The sequence below is a fragment of the Canis lupus genome, chromosome 5 (genome assembly GCF_048164855.1).
Source record: "Canis lupus baileyi chromosome 5, mCanLup2.hap1, whole genome shotgun sequence".
Classification (NCBI taxonomy): domain Eukaryota; kingdom Metazoa; phylum Chordata; class Mammalia; order Carnivora; family Canidae; genus Canis; species Canis lupus.
The window spans coordinates 69,014,618-69,032,808 of record NC_132842.1 but is presented as its reverse complement, the minus strand read 5'-3'; the positions used below and the strand labels follow the sequence as shown (position 1 = coordinate 69,032,808).

The 18,191-nt window shown below is 50.0% G+C and overlaps 1 protein-coding gene across 7 annotated transcripts in view; it reads left to right on the top strand.

The window, feature by feature from the left end:
- Positions 1 to 1,537: 1,537 nt before the first annotated feature.
- The window catches only part of AZIN2 (antizyme inhibitor 2), a 36,967-nt gene continuing 20,313 nt past the window's right edge, over positions 1,538 to 18,191 (top strand). For 2 of the 7 annotated variants that reach the window (XM_072827178.1, XM_072827179.1), the window contains exons 1-9: positions 1,545 to 1,674; positions 1,766 to 1,886; positions 2,568 to 2,740; positions 4,518 to 4,691; positions 10,961 to 11,133; positions 12,150 to 12,284; positions 13,016 to 13,181; positions 14,320 to 14,482; positions 15,637 to 15,749. In XM_072827178.1, the coding sequence (XP_072683279.1) occupies positions 2,636 to 2,740; positions 4,518 to 4,691; positions 10,961 to 11,133; positions 12,150 to 12,284; positions 13,016 to 13,181; positions 14,320 to 14,482; positions 15,637 to 15,749 (1,029 nt within the window). In that variant the 5' untranslated portion in view covers positions 1,545 to 1,674; positions 1,766 to 1,886; positions 2,568 to 2,635. The other 5 variants (XM_072827175.1, XM_072827173.1, XM_072827176.1 and 2 more) reach the window with 5 other exon arrangements.

Genomic DNA, 18,191 nt, shown 5'->3' with positions numbered 1-18,191 from the left:
TTATTTATTTATGATAGTCACAGAGAGAGAGAGAGAGGCAGAGACACAGGCAGAGGGAGAAGCAGGCTCCATGCACCGGGAGCCTGATGTGGGATTCGATCCCGGGTCTCCAGGATCGCGCCCTGGGCCAAAGGCAGGCGCCAAACCGCTGCGCCACCCAGGGATCCCTAACCCCACTGATTAGAAATGCTGCCCATTGCATATCAAATTCTCCAATATGCATGAGACTGTTCTAGACTCTGTTCTGTTCTACTGCTGTCTCTTCCTGCACAGCAACATGATGTTTTAAAGACTAGCTTTATAAAATATTTTGATATCTGGTAGAGGAAGTCTTTTTTTTTTTTTTAAAGAATGTCTTGGCTATTCTTGTATGATCACTGTTTCAGATTAACTTTTTAAAAATATTTTATTTATTTATTTGAGAGAGAGAGAGAGATCATGGGGAGCAGGAGGGGCAGAGGGAGAAGCAGACCACTGAGCAGGGATCTGTATATTGGACTCCATCCCAGGACTCCAGGGTCATGACCCAAGCTGAAAGCAGATACCCAGTGGGCTGAGCCATGCAGGGACCCCTCAGATGAACTTTTGAATTAGCTTTTGAGTAACACAGATACTGAATCTTCTTCAGCACTCTTGTTCATGCCAGGCACTGGGCATTCAGAGGAGTCAGGCACTGAGTTCCTGCCCTTGGGAGTTCACAAAATAGCTGGGAAGTATAACCAAACAAGAAGTGTAAAGCAACAACAGGTATCTCATGCTCTGGGTAACCAGAGCCCAATGAGTGAGGAGTCCACACAGATATGACTGCTGTGAGTTCCATTGTCCCTCCAGGCTAGGAAAGTCATGGGGGTGAGCAGGAGTCTGTCAGGTACAGAAGAGAAAAAAAAAAAAAAAGCTCTATGTTGAGGAAGTCAGAGAATGCATTTTGGAGGAGACATTTTACTTGAAGGTGAGTAGGAGTTTGCCCGATTCAGAGGGTGAGATGAAGGAAGAGATTGCCCTGAGCTGGGAAAGTCACATCTCTGAAGACATTTTAGCTGGATTTTGAGTTGGAGGAAGCAGAGAAGATGCTGGAGGAGATAATGAGGAAAAGTAGATGACATTTGACCTGGGCTTTGAGGGATGAATGAGCAGGACACCAGAGGAGAGGAGAGGCACCCCGAGTGGAGGTAGTCAGAGAAGGTTTCCCGGAGCAAATAGGAAACCTCGTGGCTTCCTGCCCGCTCCCTGAGATCCAAGATCCAGGCCCTAAGCTTCCCAGCGCGTAGGCGCTCGGGATTCTGAGGTGGCGGCTCTGCAGTTGCCGTTTCCCAGCGTGGGGTAGCCGCGGAGCACGCTCGGCTGCGAGGATTGAAGCTTACTCAGGTTTGCGGAGCAAGGGTGGCAGAGCTGAATGCTTTATGTCGGAATCGACCAATGGGATGGCGGCACCCGGTTGCCAGGGCGACGGAGGGGGCAGAGGGGGCGGGGCCTGGGCACCAGGGGCGGGGCCGGGGCGGGGCTTATATAAGCGGGCGGCGGGCGGCGGGCGGGGCGTGGGGTCGGTGGCTGCTGGGCGGGCGGGGCGCAGGCCGCGGGGCCCGAGCCGGGGGGAGCGGGCGAGCGGAGGCGCCGAGGATCCGATTCACTCGCTGGGGAGACCCATGGGCCGAAGCCGTGTAAATGCGTTTTAAGGCGAGTGCGGGGAGTGGCTCGGGGAGCCTCCGGGAGCGGGCGCCCCCGGCTCCAGTGCTGACCTGCCCCCGGCCCCCTTGCCTCCTCCCAGCAGGGGCCTCGGCTCCGCAACTGCCACTCCTCCTCGGGGTGTTGCACAAGTTTCGAGGTCACCGGCGACCCCCCCTAGCAGCGCGCCTGGCTCTGGCCCCCGCGAAGGAGGACGGGGCTTGGTAAGGGGGTGTGGGGGGCGGGTCCTCGGCCCTGCACTCGGGCGGGCTCCCCCGGGCAGAACCTCAGCCTTCGGTTCCCGCCCGGGAGCCCGCGACCTCTACCCACCATGTGGCCCCAGGCACGCTTAGAATTCTAGCGCGTCAGAACTAGCCCCCCCACCCCGCCTTTACAAACGGTGAAACTGAGGCTCGGAGAGGGGACAGGGCGTACCCAAGGTCACGCAGCCCAGGCAGACTGGAATCTAAGCTCCTGCTCTGGGGCTGAGACTCCTTGGTGGGGCCACTCCCAGCCTCTTTTAGTTGGGCGTGGTCAAGACTGAGGGTCCACTGAAAACTTCCCCACCCGAGCTTCTTGGCTTTCCTGCTCCCACTCGTTCTTTCCCTTTTTTGCTGAAACCTGAATATCATAACTGGGAAGGAGCTTCAAAATAATCCACCCATTTTACAGATGGGGAAACTGAGGCTCGGGGAGGCAGTGACATCTAGGCATGTTATGCCTTGTCCCAGTCCAGGATTCCCGATTGTCCCCATCCTTGCCAAGGAACCCAAGCTCCCTAGGCTTGTGCTAGCAGCGGGGTGTGACAGGACTGGGCGTCCTGGCTTGGGGAGGTCAGAGGGGCTGGGGAGGGCAGCCCCTCAGCGGCCCCCTCACTTTAACCCCCTTCCTCCCCACCCCTTCAGTGTGTTGCATACTTTCTAAGGCGGCGGGGCGGTGGCTCCATCCAGCCCATCGGCTCCTCCTCCTCGGCATGGCTGGCTACTTGAGCGAAACGGACTTTGTGATGGTGGAGGAGGGCTTCAGCACCCGAGACCTGTTGGAGGAGCTCACTCTGGGGGCCTCACAGGCCACTGCGGTGAGGGGCCGGGAGTGGGGGTGGGTTCCCTGTAGAGGCCCAGCTGAAAGAGGTGGGAAAGAGGTGTACACCACAGTCCTTCTCTGGAAGGACTCCTCTGGCTCCCATCTCCCTTCATATTTGGCAGTTAGTCCTTGCTATTGACCAGAGACAGGCTCATTTTACCCCCATATCCTGCCCCCAAACTTTGCCCTTTCTGCCTGCCCTGATGAAACAGCACCACTACCGTCTGCCCAGCTCTCTAGGTCAGAAACCTGGGAGTCTGGCTTCACCCCACATCATCAGGGCACCACCAAGCTCCTTATACCACCTGCCAGGGTACTCTTCTGGGTCCTGGCATTGTAGTTCAGACCTCATCTCTCTAGAGGTCCTGCTAATCTCCTCCCTGCCTCATCCCACTTGCTCTGACTTTATATCACAGCCATGCCGAAACTCAGAACTGTCTGACAGTTCCCCACTGCCTGCAGGGTCAAGCCAGGGCTCTGCCTTCATAGCTCCGCTGCCGACATGGCCCATGGTGTATCATGCTCCATCAGAGCCCAACCACAGCTGTATTTCCCAATGATGCTGTGTGCTCTGTTAGACCCCTTCACCCAGGCTGTTCCCTGTGCCTGGAATGCCCTTTTGCCAGCCTCTCTAGCTCTTACCTATTTCCGTCCTTCCTTATTACTCATCAGTGTCACTGTCCTAATCTCCCAGGCCAATTTTGTATTTCCTTTGTCTGTGGCCTCCACTGCATTGTGTAGAAACTCCTGTGGAGCATTTATTGACCGGGCTTGTAATTGCTTAGAGGGTTTGTTGTCTTCAAGACCAAAGCCCTTGCAGGGCTAGAGCCCTGTCTGGTCATCTCTATCCCTGAGCATGTCAGACACAAGTGGGGTTCAGTAAAAAAAAAAAAAGAAAAAAAAAAAAGTTGCATAAAAGGGAAACTGAGTCCCAGTGAGGGTTTAAGTAATGCTGTCTTACCCAGAGCCTTGTACATGTTTTGCCCCCAGCAAATCTGTGGTGACCAGTCGTTCACAGGCATGGGTCACAGTGGCAGTGGGACTAGCTCAAGGCTTCAGCGAGCACCTCTCTGTGAAAGGCAGTGGGCTGCAGGCCATGGCTTTGGCTTGCAAGGAATTTATCTTTTTTCTGGGGAAGACAAATGTATATACAGTTCTGATACTTTGAAAGCATGTATAAAATGCAGCGAGAGCATTTTTTAAAAAGATTTTATTTGAGAGAGAGAGAGAGAGCGCGAGTATGCATAAGTGGGGGGAGGGGAGAAGGAGAAGCAGGCTCCCCGCTGAGCAGGAAGCCCGATGTGGGGCTCAATCTCAGGGCCCTGGGATCATGACCTGAGTTGAAGGCAAACAACACTTAACTGACTGAACCACCCAGATGCCCCCAGTGAGAGCATTAAAGCCAGAGTTGCCTTATTGTTTCTGAGGAGGTAACATTTGAGGTGAGACTTGAAGGTAGATTGGGGATTTGCCAGATCCTAGTAGGGACAAGGGTATTCTGCATGAAGCGCATGGTGGGAACAAGAGTTTGGAGCTCTTGTGCAAATGCTCCAGTGTGTAGCTGGAGCTTGAGCTGCAGCGAGGGGAGGTGCTGGAGCCAGATCACAAAACTCTGAACACGGGCTGGGGAGTTTGCCTTGGGTCCAGAGAATTTTCGAGCAAGGTGGCTTGGGTGGCCAGAGTTGGGCTTGGGGTGGGTCCCTGGGAAGACTGCAGATGGCACGCAGGAAGAGGGAGCCTAGTGGGGTCTCATACTCCCCCTTCTTGTGCAGGGTGACGTGGCTGCCTTCTTCGTGGCCGACCTCGGTGCTGTCGTGAGGAAGCACTTCTGCCTTCTGAAGTGCCTGCCACGAGTCCGGCCCTTCTACACTGTCAAGTGCAACAGCAGCCCGGGTGTGCTGAAAGTCCTGGCTGAGCTGGGGCTGGGCTTCAGCTGTGCCAACAAGGTGAGCCCCTGGCCCCCGCTGGCACACTGACCCTTGTTGCCTGCTCCACACGCATGTGGCTGGGGTGCTGCCAGGGGCCCTGGAGAAGCAAGGGTGGCTTGCAGCTGGCCCCCACCCTCTGGGAAGGGCCACCCACTTGGGAGGGGGTGGAAAGGATGAAGGAGGGAGAAACAAACGTAGAAGTTCTAAACGGGAACTGGAACTGTGTGTCTCTGGGGAGGTGGGTCACCTTTTTAATGGAGATTTTCAAGCTTCTTGGCATAGAGCTATACGTGGTGTTCCTCTAATTAAAACAAAACAAAAATACCTTCTTATCATTGTTTTTTTTCTTTTATAGTCATAATAATGTGTGACAGTACATTTTCTCAGCTAATCCTTTGAGAATTCTGTGGTGTTGCCAATTTTGCTGCCTTTCTAGCTAGATTAATGCTGTTGTCTTAATTCCCCTCCTGCTCTCTCTAGACTTACTTGCCTATTTCCTATCACTCTTTATTCATTGAACTACATACAGTGTGCTAGTCAGTGTGTCACCAGGGCTGGCAATACAGTGTGTGGAGTAAGGCAGGCTCTGTTGTCTTGGATTTGAATGCTTAGATTATCTACTTTCATCCTGTTCTTAGTTAATGAAAGCCTCCAAGCTATAAAGTTTCCTCAGGGTACAGCTTTGGACATATTTATTCATTCAGCAGACCTCTTTTGAGCACCTACAAGGCGGCAAGTACTATTCCGGGTGGGGATTTAGCAAGTGAACAAACAAAAACAGAAAAGGCTTTTCTTTCATTAAACTTGTTTTCTAAAAAACAAGCAAGTTAAATAATGAAAATCTATATTATTTTAGATGGTCCCATGCTAGGGAGAAAGAGAAAGTGGGGAAGGGAGGTAGGGAATGTTGGGAGGAAGGATTGTACTTTTATGTAGTTTGGCCAGGGAAGGCTTCACTGAAATTTGAATACAGACCTGAAGGAAGCAAAGGATCAAGCAGGTGGATAACTAGAAGAGCATTCTAGGCAGAGGGAACAGCAAGTGCAAAGGTGAGGCGAGAGCAAACCTGGTGGGCATTGCTTTGTGATATTGTCATTACTGTTATTTTTTTAAATGATTAGTAATGATTGTTTTAAGTCCTGGTCAGCAATATGGTTGGATATTGTGAGGAGGATTCTAGAAAGGTACACTGGAGGAGACAGGAGAAGAACTAGCCTGGGCAGGCTGAGAGGGGTAGAGGGATTCTGGGTGGGAAAGAGGTGTACACCACAGTGGGATGGTAAGAACAAGCAGGTTAACCTTTATCAAAGATGCTGTTAACACTCTTAGTGATAGGGGAATCTTTCTCTTTTGTCATCTCAAAGCCCCTTGGCATTTGCTCTTGCTTTGCACACTTTGTTTCACGTGTGCTTGCATAAAGCCCGTGAGGTCTGTGGGGAGAGAGATTGCCATGTACAGTCCAGGAGACTGGGGGCCGACTGCACACAGCTTGCCGGTAGCAGAGCCAGGATGTCCCCCTGTGGCATGCTGGGACTCTGCTCTGGGATCGGAGGAAGGGGATCCTTTTCTAGCCTTCTTGGTGTAGGGATGAAGAACAGGACCAAAACCTCCTGACTAGCCCTGTGTGTCTGGAAACCCAGAGGTGGTATACTGTGTGCTTGGCCCTCCAGCCTCAGGTCTGGTCTCCAAAGAGCAGAGTGTAGGATGTTAGGGCTTAGAAGGACCTCGGAAGTCCGCAGGGACATTGAAAGCGTATACTGTTGCGGAGTGCTTCTGTTGTGCCAGGCACTTTGCAGAGCGTTTTCTGTATGTGATCTCATTTATTCTCGCAACCATCCTGTGAGGTAATGATTATTACCCTGCTTCTGACAACAGCTTTGTGAGGAAGCATTTAGCATACAGCAAAGGAGGCGCCGAGGGTGAGTGACTTGCTGGGAAGTGGCCACTTGAGTAGGGCCAGTGGCAGTGGGGTCTCCAGCTCTCTCACTGCATCTTTTCATTGTCCTTGGGGAGGGGATGGCAGAGCTGGGCCCCAGCTGGTGACGCTTGCCTTAGCAAGCCCCCAGAGCTGTGAGAGGCCCCCTGCCTGCAGGTGAGAGGATCACACTTACTGGGTCCAGGATGCACAGCTTTTCTTGAAAGGCCGAGGCTGCCCTCTTCTGGTTGGCCATCACTAGTGGCTATGCTTTAACATCACCATGACTTGGCCAACATTGACCTAGGGGGCTGGGTGTACTTATGCAATGGACAGGTCAAGGGCACAGGCCATGCTTTGCATGTCCACTCACCCTTCCAAGGACCTTATGTCACCTCCCCTGCCTGCATCCTGTCTTTTCTTGCTGTCTCTATCAGCATCCTTCCATCTTAAAAAGCCTTCCCGGGATACCATACCACCCCCCAGCCCAGTGCCAACCTCCCTCTTCACTGCCAGAGTCGTCTACATTTGCCTGTCTGTGTGCACCTGGCTCTTTCCCTTATCTGCAGCATCTGAGGCATGCTTCCCCATTTCCACTCTCACAACTCTGAGGAATTTCTACCAACATCCCCAGGGATCTTCAGGATTCAGTAAGCACTTTATTTTAAACATTCATTTTGAATTATTCAAATAACGAATTGATTCATTCACACAAACGCGCACACATGTAGGCCATCAGCTTAATGTCTCCAGAGATAATCGCCATTATGAGTTTGAGGTTGGTGGGCATATGGTATTTTAAAAATACTTATAAATATGATCCATAGAAAATATACAAAATGTAAATGATATTTATGTGTCGCAATGCTTTAAACTTGACAGGTGTTGGAAATCTGTCCCATGCATTTAGACCTTGTCAGGGACACTCCTTGGTTCTCTTCTTATCCTCTCAACATTTAACACCACGACTGTTTGCTTTTGTGGCAAGAACAGTTAATGTGAGATCTACCCTCAATGCATTTTTCCCCCTCAATGCATTTTTAAGTGTACAGCACAGTATTGTTGACTATAGACACGGTTCTACAGATCTCTAGGACTTAATTCATCTTGCAGGACAGGAATTTTATACCCACTGAAGAGCAGCTCCCCATTTGTGACATATTCTTCTTAAAAACCCTCAAAGATAACCTATGCTTCTAGTTTTAAAAAACTTCAGAAGTCAATTCACTGAACGGGAGCGCTGCTCTGCACCTGCCCCACCCCCACCCCTGGGCACCTGTGACAGTTGACACCCTCCTTCTGTACAGACATGAGTTGCTGTGACAAGGTTTGCTGTGACAAGAATGGATAGCCTATGTATTGTCCCCCCGCCCCTTCTGGACACGTTCTTTCTCCTCCCCTCCCCTCAGATCCTGGCTGCCTGACTTCCTTCTCTCTAAATGGGAAAGCTCCTCCGGATTCTGTTCTGTCTTGGGCTCCCTTTCTCTTGTAGACTCTCCCTCCTCTTGGGGGATTTCATCTCCTCCCACGGCTGTAAATACCATCAATATGCCGCCACCTCCTACGTTTTGATCTCCAGCCCAGACCTTATATATCCAGCAGCTGCCTGGATACCACAGGACGCCTGGAACCCAGTGTGTTCAAACGCACTCACGATCTTCCCCTTGGGGAAGGGCCAGCCGGCTTGCTGGGCATGGAGTCAGACAGCCCCACAGGCTATCCACCACCATGCTGGCCAGCCCTGTCCCCCAGAACACATCTCCCTCAGCTATTACCTCGCCCAAGGCGGTTGGGACCAGTCCCCCCAGAATCCTCTTGCTTCTTGCTGAGTCCTCGTTTGCATGGTAGCCAGAGCCTTATGCATTGAAACCTTGCATTTAAAGTGCAAACCTGACTGTGCCCTTTCCCTTCTTGAAACCTTTCAGATGGATTCCCTTGACTCACAGGATAAAATAGAAATCTACATCAACCTTTTTGGGCTCCTTGTTGGCTCTGCCCACCTCCCAGCAACCTTATTTTCCCCACTGTGCTTTCCCGGCCCAGGCCATCCTGCGTTCCCTGTTCCTTGACCAGGCTGAGCACATTGTGCATCTGTAGCTCTGAACAGGCTGCTCTCTTGACCAGAAACTTCCTTCTATCCCTCTGGGCCTGGGGGAGGCCGCCTGTGGAGCTCAGCTTAACTTTCTGACTCTCAGAAAGGCTACCCTTGGCTCCTGGCACCCGGGTCCCACATCCCACACTCTCTAGTATCCTGAGCTCTTTCTTTAGGGTTCTTATGTGTTTAGAATTCCTTCATTATTTAGTGCTCATTTGTTCTTACCTATCTTCCCCGAAGATCTCCACAGGGCCAGAGATTTTGTCTGCTTCACTTACCACTTGTTTTCTTTAGCACCAGTCACAGAGCCTGGCACCTCAATCGATTCTCAAGAAATACTTGTCAACTCAGCATCAAGGTTGAAATCTCTGTTACAGTACTGTGGTTAAGAGCTCATGTGCTAAAGTCTGACAGTCCTGGATTAGAATCCCAGCTTTGCCACTTAAAAGCTGTGTGACTTTGGATAAGTCACTTAACCTCTCTGAGCCTCTGTTTTCTGTCTCATAAGATTATTATGAGGATTAAATAAAAATGTATATAAAATATTTAATGCAATGGCTGGCATATGTAAATCCTTCAATGAATAACAATATTTATTATGTATTTATCATCAAAGCTAAAGCACAGGTCCCAAACTGCTACCATTGTTTCTTCCTCTTACCTCATGTGGTAAAACTGGGGACAAAAACACATTTTTCATCTCCTTTCAGACTCACGGTCATTGGAAGCCAGCTGTGAGGGCAGCAATTCCAGCTCTGTTCCACTCTGCTACTCACTGGCTGTGTTTCTGCAGGCAGGTGGACTTCTCTGAACTCAATTTGGTCCTCTGTAAAATGTGGCCAATAAATGCTTCACAGGACAGTTATAGACATCACATGAGATCATGCACATAAGTACCTCATACTAAAAAGCGGCTAACTTAAAATCGGAGTCTTATTATAAACTCAGGATGGCTAAAGATAGCCCAGTATCTCCCACAGTGTTTCAGAACCGGCTGCTTCTTGACTTCCTGCCCTCCATCCTGGAGAGTGAGACTTGAGTTTGAAAGCTGGTTCTGCCTCCTACTTGCTACACCGCCTCTCTGAGTACCAGCTTCCTTCTCTCTCAAGTGGAGCCGGTACCCCTCTGATGGGGTTATTGTAGGGAGTAGAAGAAATAGTGAATCCAGAGTGAAGCCACTGCCTGCTTTTGTTGAGTTTTATTGGATCGCAGCCATGCTCGTTTACTTATGCACTCTCTCTGGCTGCTTTTGTGTTGAGTAGTTGTCATAGAACCTATATGGTTGGGGCACCTGGATGGCTCAGTCCGTTGGGTGTCTGGCTCTTGGTTTCAGCTCAGGCTGAGATCTTGCAGTCTTGGGATCAAGTCCTGTGTCAGTCTCCATGCTCAGTGTAGAGTATGCTTTGGATTCTTTCTCCTTCCCCCTCTCCCCCTCTGCCCCTCTTCCTGCTCATGCACTAGTGCATGGGTGATCTCTTTCTCTCTCTAAAAATAAATAAATTCTTAAAATAAAAAACCCTACATGGCCCACTAAGCCTAAATTATTTGCTCTCTGGCCCTTTATAGAAAAAGTTTACTAACATCTCATTTGGTGCCTGCTTGTGGTAGGTGCTCAGTGACAATGGTTGCTCTCATTGTCATCATTATCTGTACCATTCATGCAGCAATCAGGTGGAACAGTGTTCTGTAAAGGTGAGGAAGAGGAGGCCCCCTTGGGAGGTAGGGGTTGCCAGAGTCACCCAACACAGCACCGGGCACACAGCGGGCCTTGGGATGTGGGATGACCTGTGTCTGGTGAATGTTCCAATACATCAAGGAATATTCATTAAACATTAAATCTGTCTGGAAAATGTGTCAGATACCTATTGTTAGGGCCATCAGGACTCCATGTAATGTCTGTGTGAATTAGAAAATGTACCCCTTCCTTAAGACACTCATTATAATGAATATACTGATTTTGTAAGGCTGAGATGCTTTATTGCCAGGAAGCTGTAATAGATATATAAACCTACCATGGATTCTCTGTGAATGGGACCTCCCACCCCTCGATTGTACAGTGTACTACCTGCACAGCTGTCCATGGCAGCCCTGCCTGTCAAAGAATGGTGAACCAACCTGAGTCCTGATTTTCACATTTTTGTTGTGAAAAAACAAAGTCCACTTTTTATGGACCTCCCCATGCATAGCTGTGACTTTGCCCTTCATTTGTGCTTCCTCAACTTCTGTGGGCCCTAGTAGGCCCTGAGCCTCCTCACCATCACCTTTGGGACCCCACAGGCAGAGATGGAGTTGGTCCAGCGTATTGGTGTCCCTGCCAGTAAGATCGTCTACGCCAACCCCTGTAAGCAAATTGCACAGATCAAGTATGCTGCCAAGCATGGGGTCCGGCTGCTGAGCTTTGACAACGAGGTGGAGCTGGCAAAGGTGGTAAAGAGCCACCCCAGTGCCAAGTAAGCTGAGAACCACTCATGGGGAGGCTGGGCCGAGTGTGAGGGCAGAGGGGGTGGGAGGAGTAGAGATGGAACAGAGGATCCTGCCCTGGACCTGGCCACAGTCACAAGAGGTTGGGGCAGACACTCCTGGACTGGACCCAGTATGCCAGGGCCTGACTGGGACAAAGGCTGAAATACCCATGACAGCCCAGACAGAGAAAAGTCGGTGGTATTATGGAGGTCAGGGTCACAGGCTGAGAGAGCAAGAGGGGTGGCCAAGACTGCTGCACAAAGGAGGTGGCATGCGAGGTGGGCCTGAGGAGTGAATAGAATTAGAGGGCACACGAACAGTGTACCAGAGTGAACTGCTTCAGCAAAGATTGTGTGCAGGTTGGAAATGGCACAGGGCATTTGAGGGATGAGCAGAAATTTGGTGTGGCTGGAAAATACCATGTGGGAGGAGGTGAGGGCAACAATGAATGCTGGTCGGTCACGGTCACAGGGCAGGGACCTGATGTAACTGGGCTTTGGCAGGGTTGGGGCCAGACGTTTTGCTCCGGTGGTGGCTCTCACGTGGTCGTTTGACACCATGGGGATTCCGGGGAGGACCTCCCTGGGGTGATGGGGAGGCCAGGTGGTGGACCACTCTGGTTCACCCAAAGCAGCTTCCATTTTGTCTGTTTTATATGATATTGGGGTTCTCAATAAGACCGTGTTTAAAAAATGGTTCCCCTCATACAAGAAAAGTTGGAAAAGCCTGGCTGGTGTAGAGGCTGATTCGGAGGAAGTGGAGCTGCCGGGGAGAACTGGTGAGGTTGGGACCAGGGCAGGGTCCGCGGTGCTGGGCCCAGGGCGTTTAGGGAAATGGATTGGATGGGCCTTGGAGGCTGACCGGCAGTACAGGGACAGGAAGGGGTCAGGGGCCTGTGTTGGGGGCGGCGGCTCTTAGTTTATACCCCTTTTCTCAGAGAGGACGTGATTGGGGTGGGGGGGGTGGGGTCCACCCGGCAGAGGTGCGCTGCATGTCTCCTCAGGATGGTTCTGTGCATTGCTACTGATGACTCTCACTCCCTGAGCCACCTGAGCTTCAAGTTTGGAGCATCGCTGAAATCCTGCAGACACCTGCTTGAAAATGCCAAGAGGAGCCACGTGGAGGTGGTGGGGGTGAGGTGAGTGCCCGGAAGCCCCATCCTCCCTGCCAGGCCCACTGCCTCTTTCCCCAGGAATTAATCAATTCTCTATGAGAGCTTCCTCGGGGCCTCCAAGGAGGGCCTGTTTCCAGGCCTAGAATCCTGCCATTGGAGAGTCGTCTCTCTTTGGAAAGAAGGTTCAGAGTGTTCCACTGCCTGGCTTCGCAGGAGTTACACCAGCCTGTAGGCCAAAGGTTGTGCAGCCACACCTTTGCTCTGCCTCTTTTCTTGCAAGGATATGAAAGAAGTCATGATAATGACCTAATAGTATAGCTTTCATTTATTCTGTGCCTCGGATATGCCAGACACTGTGCTAAATGCTTCAGGTACATTATCCCACAGCCTTGTGGGGTCTTATCTCCACTTTCTAAATGGGAAAACTAAATCACAGGCAGGCCACAGTGCTGATTGAGAGGTACATACAGACCTGGCTGACTCTGGGGCCCTGGTCCTCATCCCAGAGGGCTCAGCCCTAGTGGCAGCACGAAGAGATGGGAGGGATACCAAGGGACCTTGGATCTAGTCTCTTGTCCACTCCTCACTTGCCATGTGACCCTTGGTGATGCATTTAACTTCTGGGGCCCTCAGTTGCTACATCTGTAGAATGGGCACAATGTCCAGTGTGCCTATCCAAGGCTGCCCCTGGCTGGGGCTGAAGCAGTGGCATCTGGGGCCCCACAAGTAAGTCGAAGCTCTCCCTCCTTTCCCAGTTTTCATGTTGGCAGTGGCTGTCCTGACCTTCACGCCTATACTCAGTCCATCGCAGATGCCCGTCTTGTGTTTGAAATGGGCGCTGAGCTGGGCCACAGGATGCACATCCTGGACCTTGGTGGTGGCTTCCCTGGATTGGAGGGGGCCAAAGTGAGATTCGAAGAGGTAACCCTGGGGTCAGAAGTGTGGTATTGGGCTGGGTGGGAGGTAGAGCTGGCATATCCGGCACTGTGAGCGGGTCCTCAGTGCTGAGTGCTGTGCTTGGTGCTTTACTGGATTATTAGCCCCGTGTTACATACAGCTGGGCAAGCCAAGGCTCCTCGAGGTTATGTCACTTTCTGAGTCTACGGCAGAGCTGGCTGTAGACAGCTCTCTCTGACTCTGGTCCAAACACATATTTGAAGCTTAACCAGGCCTATTTTCATAAGCCTGGGAACCCTCGGAAGGCCTAGCACTCTCCATTCTCCCTCTGGTGAGCTGATGAGAAATCAAACGGGAGGGCAAGGGAAAGAAAAGCCCACCTGTCTATTTTCATCGGAGATGAAATCAAGAAAAATATGTCACCGCAATCCCCACTCCAACCACTAGGGGACGCCTCTCCCTAGTAAGAGCCAAGTTCTGGAATATCCACAATTTAGGACTGACCTAAGAAAATAATCCCCGAAGGACACAGAGTTAGCCTCAAAGATGAGCATAACAAGAGCCCAGTGGACTTTTCCTAGCACTCGGGAATTGGTTAAATTATAGTACATTCGTATGACCTCCATGTGAGGTCATTCACAGAGTCTTGAGTAAAACCGGTTACAGAACGTTTATATAGCTCTATCATGTTAATAATAAAAAATAGTGTTTGTATAGAAGAAGAATTAAAGGAGTCACTCCAAAAAGTTAACAACGATTAACAATCTGGATGACAGAATTAGGGTAATTTTGATCTTCAATCTTCTCTGTATTTTCTGTGAAAAATATGTCATTTAACAGATTGGACATTGATGAAAGAAAGATCTACATCAGGGCTTCTGGAACCCGAGTACCAAGTGTTACGTTAAGAACACCTCTTCCCATTGTGGGGGCATTGAGGAAGGTGATTTACACAAGCATAAGGGTCTTGACCCAGCTCTGTCTGGCTCCTCCCTTCCTGGCTAACTGTCTGCTGCCACCAGCTGGGGCCTTAGCAGGTGCCAAGTCCTTCTCTCTGAAATCAAAGAAGCTTTCAAGAAATAGACTTGGAGCTATAGCAAGTCCTCAGAATGTAAACCCCACATTTCAAACAAGTCATTGTCCTCCATCCCTGTCCTACCAGATTGCTACTGTGATCAACTCAGCCTTGGACCTGTACTTCCCAGAGGGCTGTGGTGTGGACATCCTTGCCAGGCTGGGGCGCTACTATGTGACTTCGGCCTTCACTTTGGCAGTCAGCATCATTGCCAAGAAGGAGGTTCTTCTGGACCAGCCTGGAAGGGAGGGTAGGTGGCAGGTGGGCAACAGAGCCCCATTTTTCCCCCTTGACGCTAAGGACAGTGGACTGGCTGAGCAAGGCCTGGTTTTAGGGGATGGGGAATCTGGAGGGTGGATTGTTGCTTTAGAGAAACTTACAACCAAGTTCCCTCACCCCCAAGACAACTTGTGTAGTGCAACTTTTTCTATGCATATTTCTATTTTATGAAGATTGAGATAAAAACAACCTTAGGGAGAGCAGATACTTTATTAGCCCATTGTACAGATGAGAAAATTGAGAGCCAAAGAGAATGCAAGTGAATTGCTTAATAATAAAAAGTAAAGCCTGCATTCGACCCCATGTCTGTCTCCTCTCCAAAGCACAGGCTCTTACTCATCCTATTGCTTCTCATAACATAATGAAAATAATTAATGACAACTTATATTCGTCTAAGCCTACTTTATAGGTGACAGAATATAGGCATGGAGAGGCTGAGTCACTAGCCCAAAGTCACACAGCTGGTAAGGGGCAGTGCCTGGATTCAATTTTAGGCTGGGCTGACTCAGGGTTCTCTGCCCACGCTGCAACATCAGCGCTCATCCCTGCCCTTCCAGATAGATCAGCCCCTTGAGTGAGGAGTGGGGCAGGAGTTCTGATCTTGGGGCTTTGCCTTTTGCTCCAAGATCTCAGGCAGGAGAGCTGAGGTCTGTGTGTCTTCCCCTAAGAATCCATTTGGAGGGATGATGGGCTCCAGGTAGTTAGAATGTCTGGTGTGTGCGTGTGTGTGTGTGTGTGTGTGTGTGTGTGTGTGTGTAGATGATGTTCTTCTGGCTTCCTTTATAAATCTGGGCAATTACTATATCTAGACCAGCCAGGAGACCTGGTTTCTCATTTCAGCTCAGGCACTGTTCCATTGTGTGCCTCTGAACGAGTGGCTTACCCTCTTGGGACATCGAGTTTGGGGAGGAATGTTCTCTTGCCCTTGCAGGCAGGAAGTATGTCCTGGGCAGGGCCGCTCAGCGGCAGGGGTGAGTGTGCTCCACATGAACCTGATGTCCTGGGGACAGCAGGACCAACCCCATAGTTGAGGAAGGGGCAGCCTTGCTGAGCCGACCATTGTGCCAGCTCCCCACTCCTTCACGTGGCTGCTTGTACTGCCCCTGACCCCTCCCCTCCCCACAGAGGAAACCGGGTCCACCCCCAAGACCATCGTGTACCACCTCGGTGAGGGCGTGTATGGAATCTTCAACTCGGTCCTGTTTGACAACACCTGCCCCACCCCCATCCTGCAGAAGGTAAGCCTACCCCCACCCACCGGCCACTTTTCAATTATGGGTGTGGGGGTGGGTGTTTAAAATCACATGCAGTTTTTTTTTTTTTAAGATTGTATTTATTTATTCATGAGAATACACAGAGAGGAAAGAGAGAGAGAGGCAGAGACACAGGCAGAGGGAGAAGCAGGCTCCATGCAGGGAGCCCAATGTGGGACTCGATCCTGAGTCCCCAGTATCACGCCCTGGGCTGAAGGCGGCGCTAAACCGCTGAGCCACCCAGGCTGCCCTACTGGGGGTGTTTTTAACTAGTTTTGAAAAAGTAAAAACAGTCATTGTAGAAAATAGTGGGATGATGAGGATCACCCATAGTCCCACCTTGTGGAGAGAGATCCTTTGAACATTAGATTTCTTTTCAGTCCTTAAAAAATGTATTCTGTTTTCAAAAATAAAGTTGGACTGTGTTTTGTAACCGCTTTTTTCCCACTCAATATGAGGTATACCTCCTTCCATGCCATTAGCTAACCTTTGACAATATACTTTTTGAGGACTACATAGTATTTTAACCCATCTTAACCCTACTTGGTTTGGTTTCCTGTTTTGCTCTATCTTGACATCTGTCTCCGATCAAGCCCTGGAGTGAATTTCTAGAAGTAAAAAGAAGCAGTTCATCTTTCATGGTTTTTTTCCAGGTCAACAAGGGAACAGGAATGGCCAAAGAGGGGCAAGAAAATCAGACACCCTGTTGTATTTTTGGATCTCCAGGCCTTTGTTTCTGTGGCCCCCTTTCTGGGGGGAACCTCAGTGTCTCACCAGCCCCTGGTCTATTATTCACACTCAGTGTATTTTTGTTTTCCTCTCTCTTTCCACCCCGTCCAGTTTTTCAAGACCCACTCAAATGTCAGCTCCTCCTTGTAGCTCTTCTGCTCTTCCTGCCCTTTATCTCTCACAGGCAGAAGGAGCACTCCTGCCCCAGGTGCCCATGCCACGACTTGATTATATCCTCGTTCCACCGCAGGGTTGTGAAATGTGGTTTCCTCTGGCTAATGGGAGTAAGCCTCCTTGATGTGCGCAGGAATTTAGTTTTCCACTGCCATGCGCTAGCCCTGCCTGCATTCTTGTGGTTTCCCACGTTCTACTGCACCAAGAAAGGACCAGGCGCCCCAGGGCACATAGCAGGCAGTGGCTGCTTCCCAGGTCCTGCCCCCCTCCATACCCTCTTGGCCTGCCGTTGGAATTCCTGACCTGCTCCCCACTCGGGTGAGCAGGACTATGGGCCCAGCCCACCCCCTATCCACAGTCTCCATTCTGATTCATCTCCAGTCAGTATTCCTGCCTTGGGCACTGAGATATTACTGACCCTCTTTGTGGTCAGCCCTATTCCTCCTCTGGATGATGTTGAAGTTTCTTCCTTTGGTCTGTCAACCACTTACTGGGTCTAGCCATGTGACCAGATCCAGGGTGGATCCCCAGTCTGGTGGTGGAGATAGATGACAGCAGATGGAATAAATTAGCTAGAGTTGTATTGGGAGTGTGTCAGAGGCACCCAGCCTGGCGGGTGGGGGCGGGTGGGGGGAGGCATCTGCACCTTCTTCCCCAAGGAAGGTCCCCTTCACAAGTCTTGATGGCAGCTTTGAAACCCTGCTCTTCATCCCCAGGACTTTGTTTGGACCTCAGGCACAGAAAGTTATGTTAAACATAATCAATCCTTGGTTCAGAGTATACTTCTTATTGCTGGAGCTTGCTTGGCTCCTTTTTTGTTTGTTTTCTTTCTTTTAAAAAATTTAATAAATATTTGAGTACTCTCAGCATGCAAAGCACTATGTTGAGGCCTGCACAGGACAGTAGGTGGTGAGACAGAACTGACTATGCTTTGGAAATACAGTCCTGCTGGGTAGAGGTGTGCGTGTGTGATCAGTACACGGACTGTAACAGTGTCATGAGAAAAAGCACAGAAAACTACAGAACAAGTGTTAGTGGAATTTTTGCAAAAATCTTCTAGTATATATCTTTAAAAGGAAAGGACTTTAGAAAAATGTAATACCATTATCAAATTAAAAATAAACACTTGCATAGCAGCCACCATCATCCTGCCTCATAAATGGTTTTTCTAGTTGATTTGCTGAAATCAGCCAAAAAAGGTCTACATACTGCATTTGGTCAATTGTCTCTCTTTTAACCTATTGGTTTCCTGAAACTCTTTTTTTTTTTTTTTTTTTTTTTTTTAATTATTTGTTGATGAAATGGAGTTGTCAGTCCTAAAGCTTCCTGCATTCTGGATTTTCCTGATTGGTGGGTTCCCTGGATTTCCCTTCGGTGCTATGGAATATGTTACTCCATGCTCTGTATTTCTTTGAAACTAGGTAGTTAGATTTCATGGTTTCAGTGGATTCCCAATTAGTTTTGGGATAAAAATGTTTCATGAGAGGACTTGTCTTTGCCTTCTTTTTAGTGAAATAAGCATTC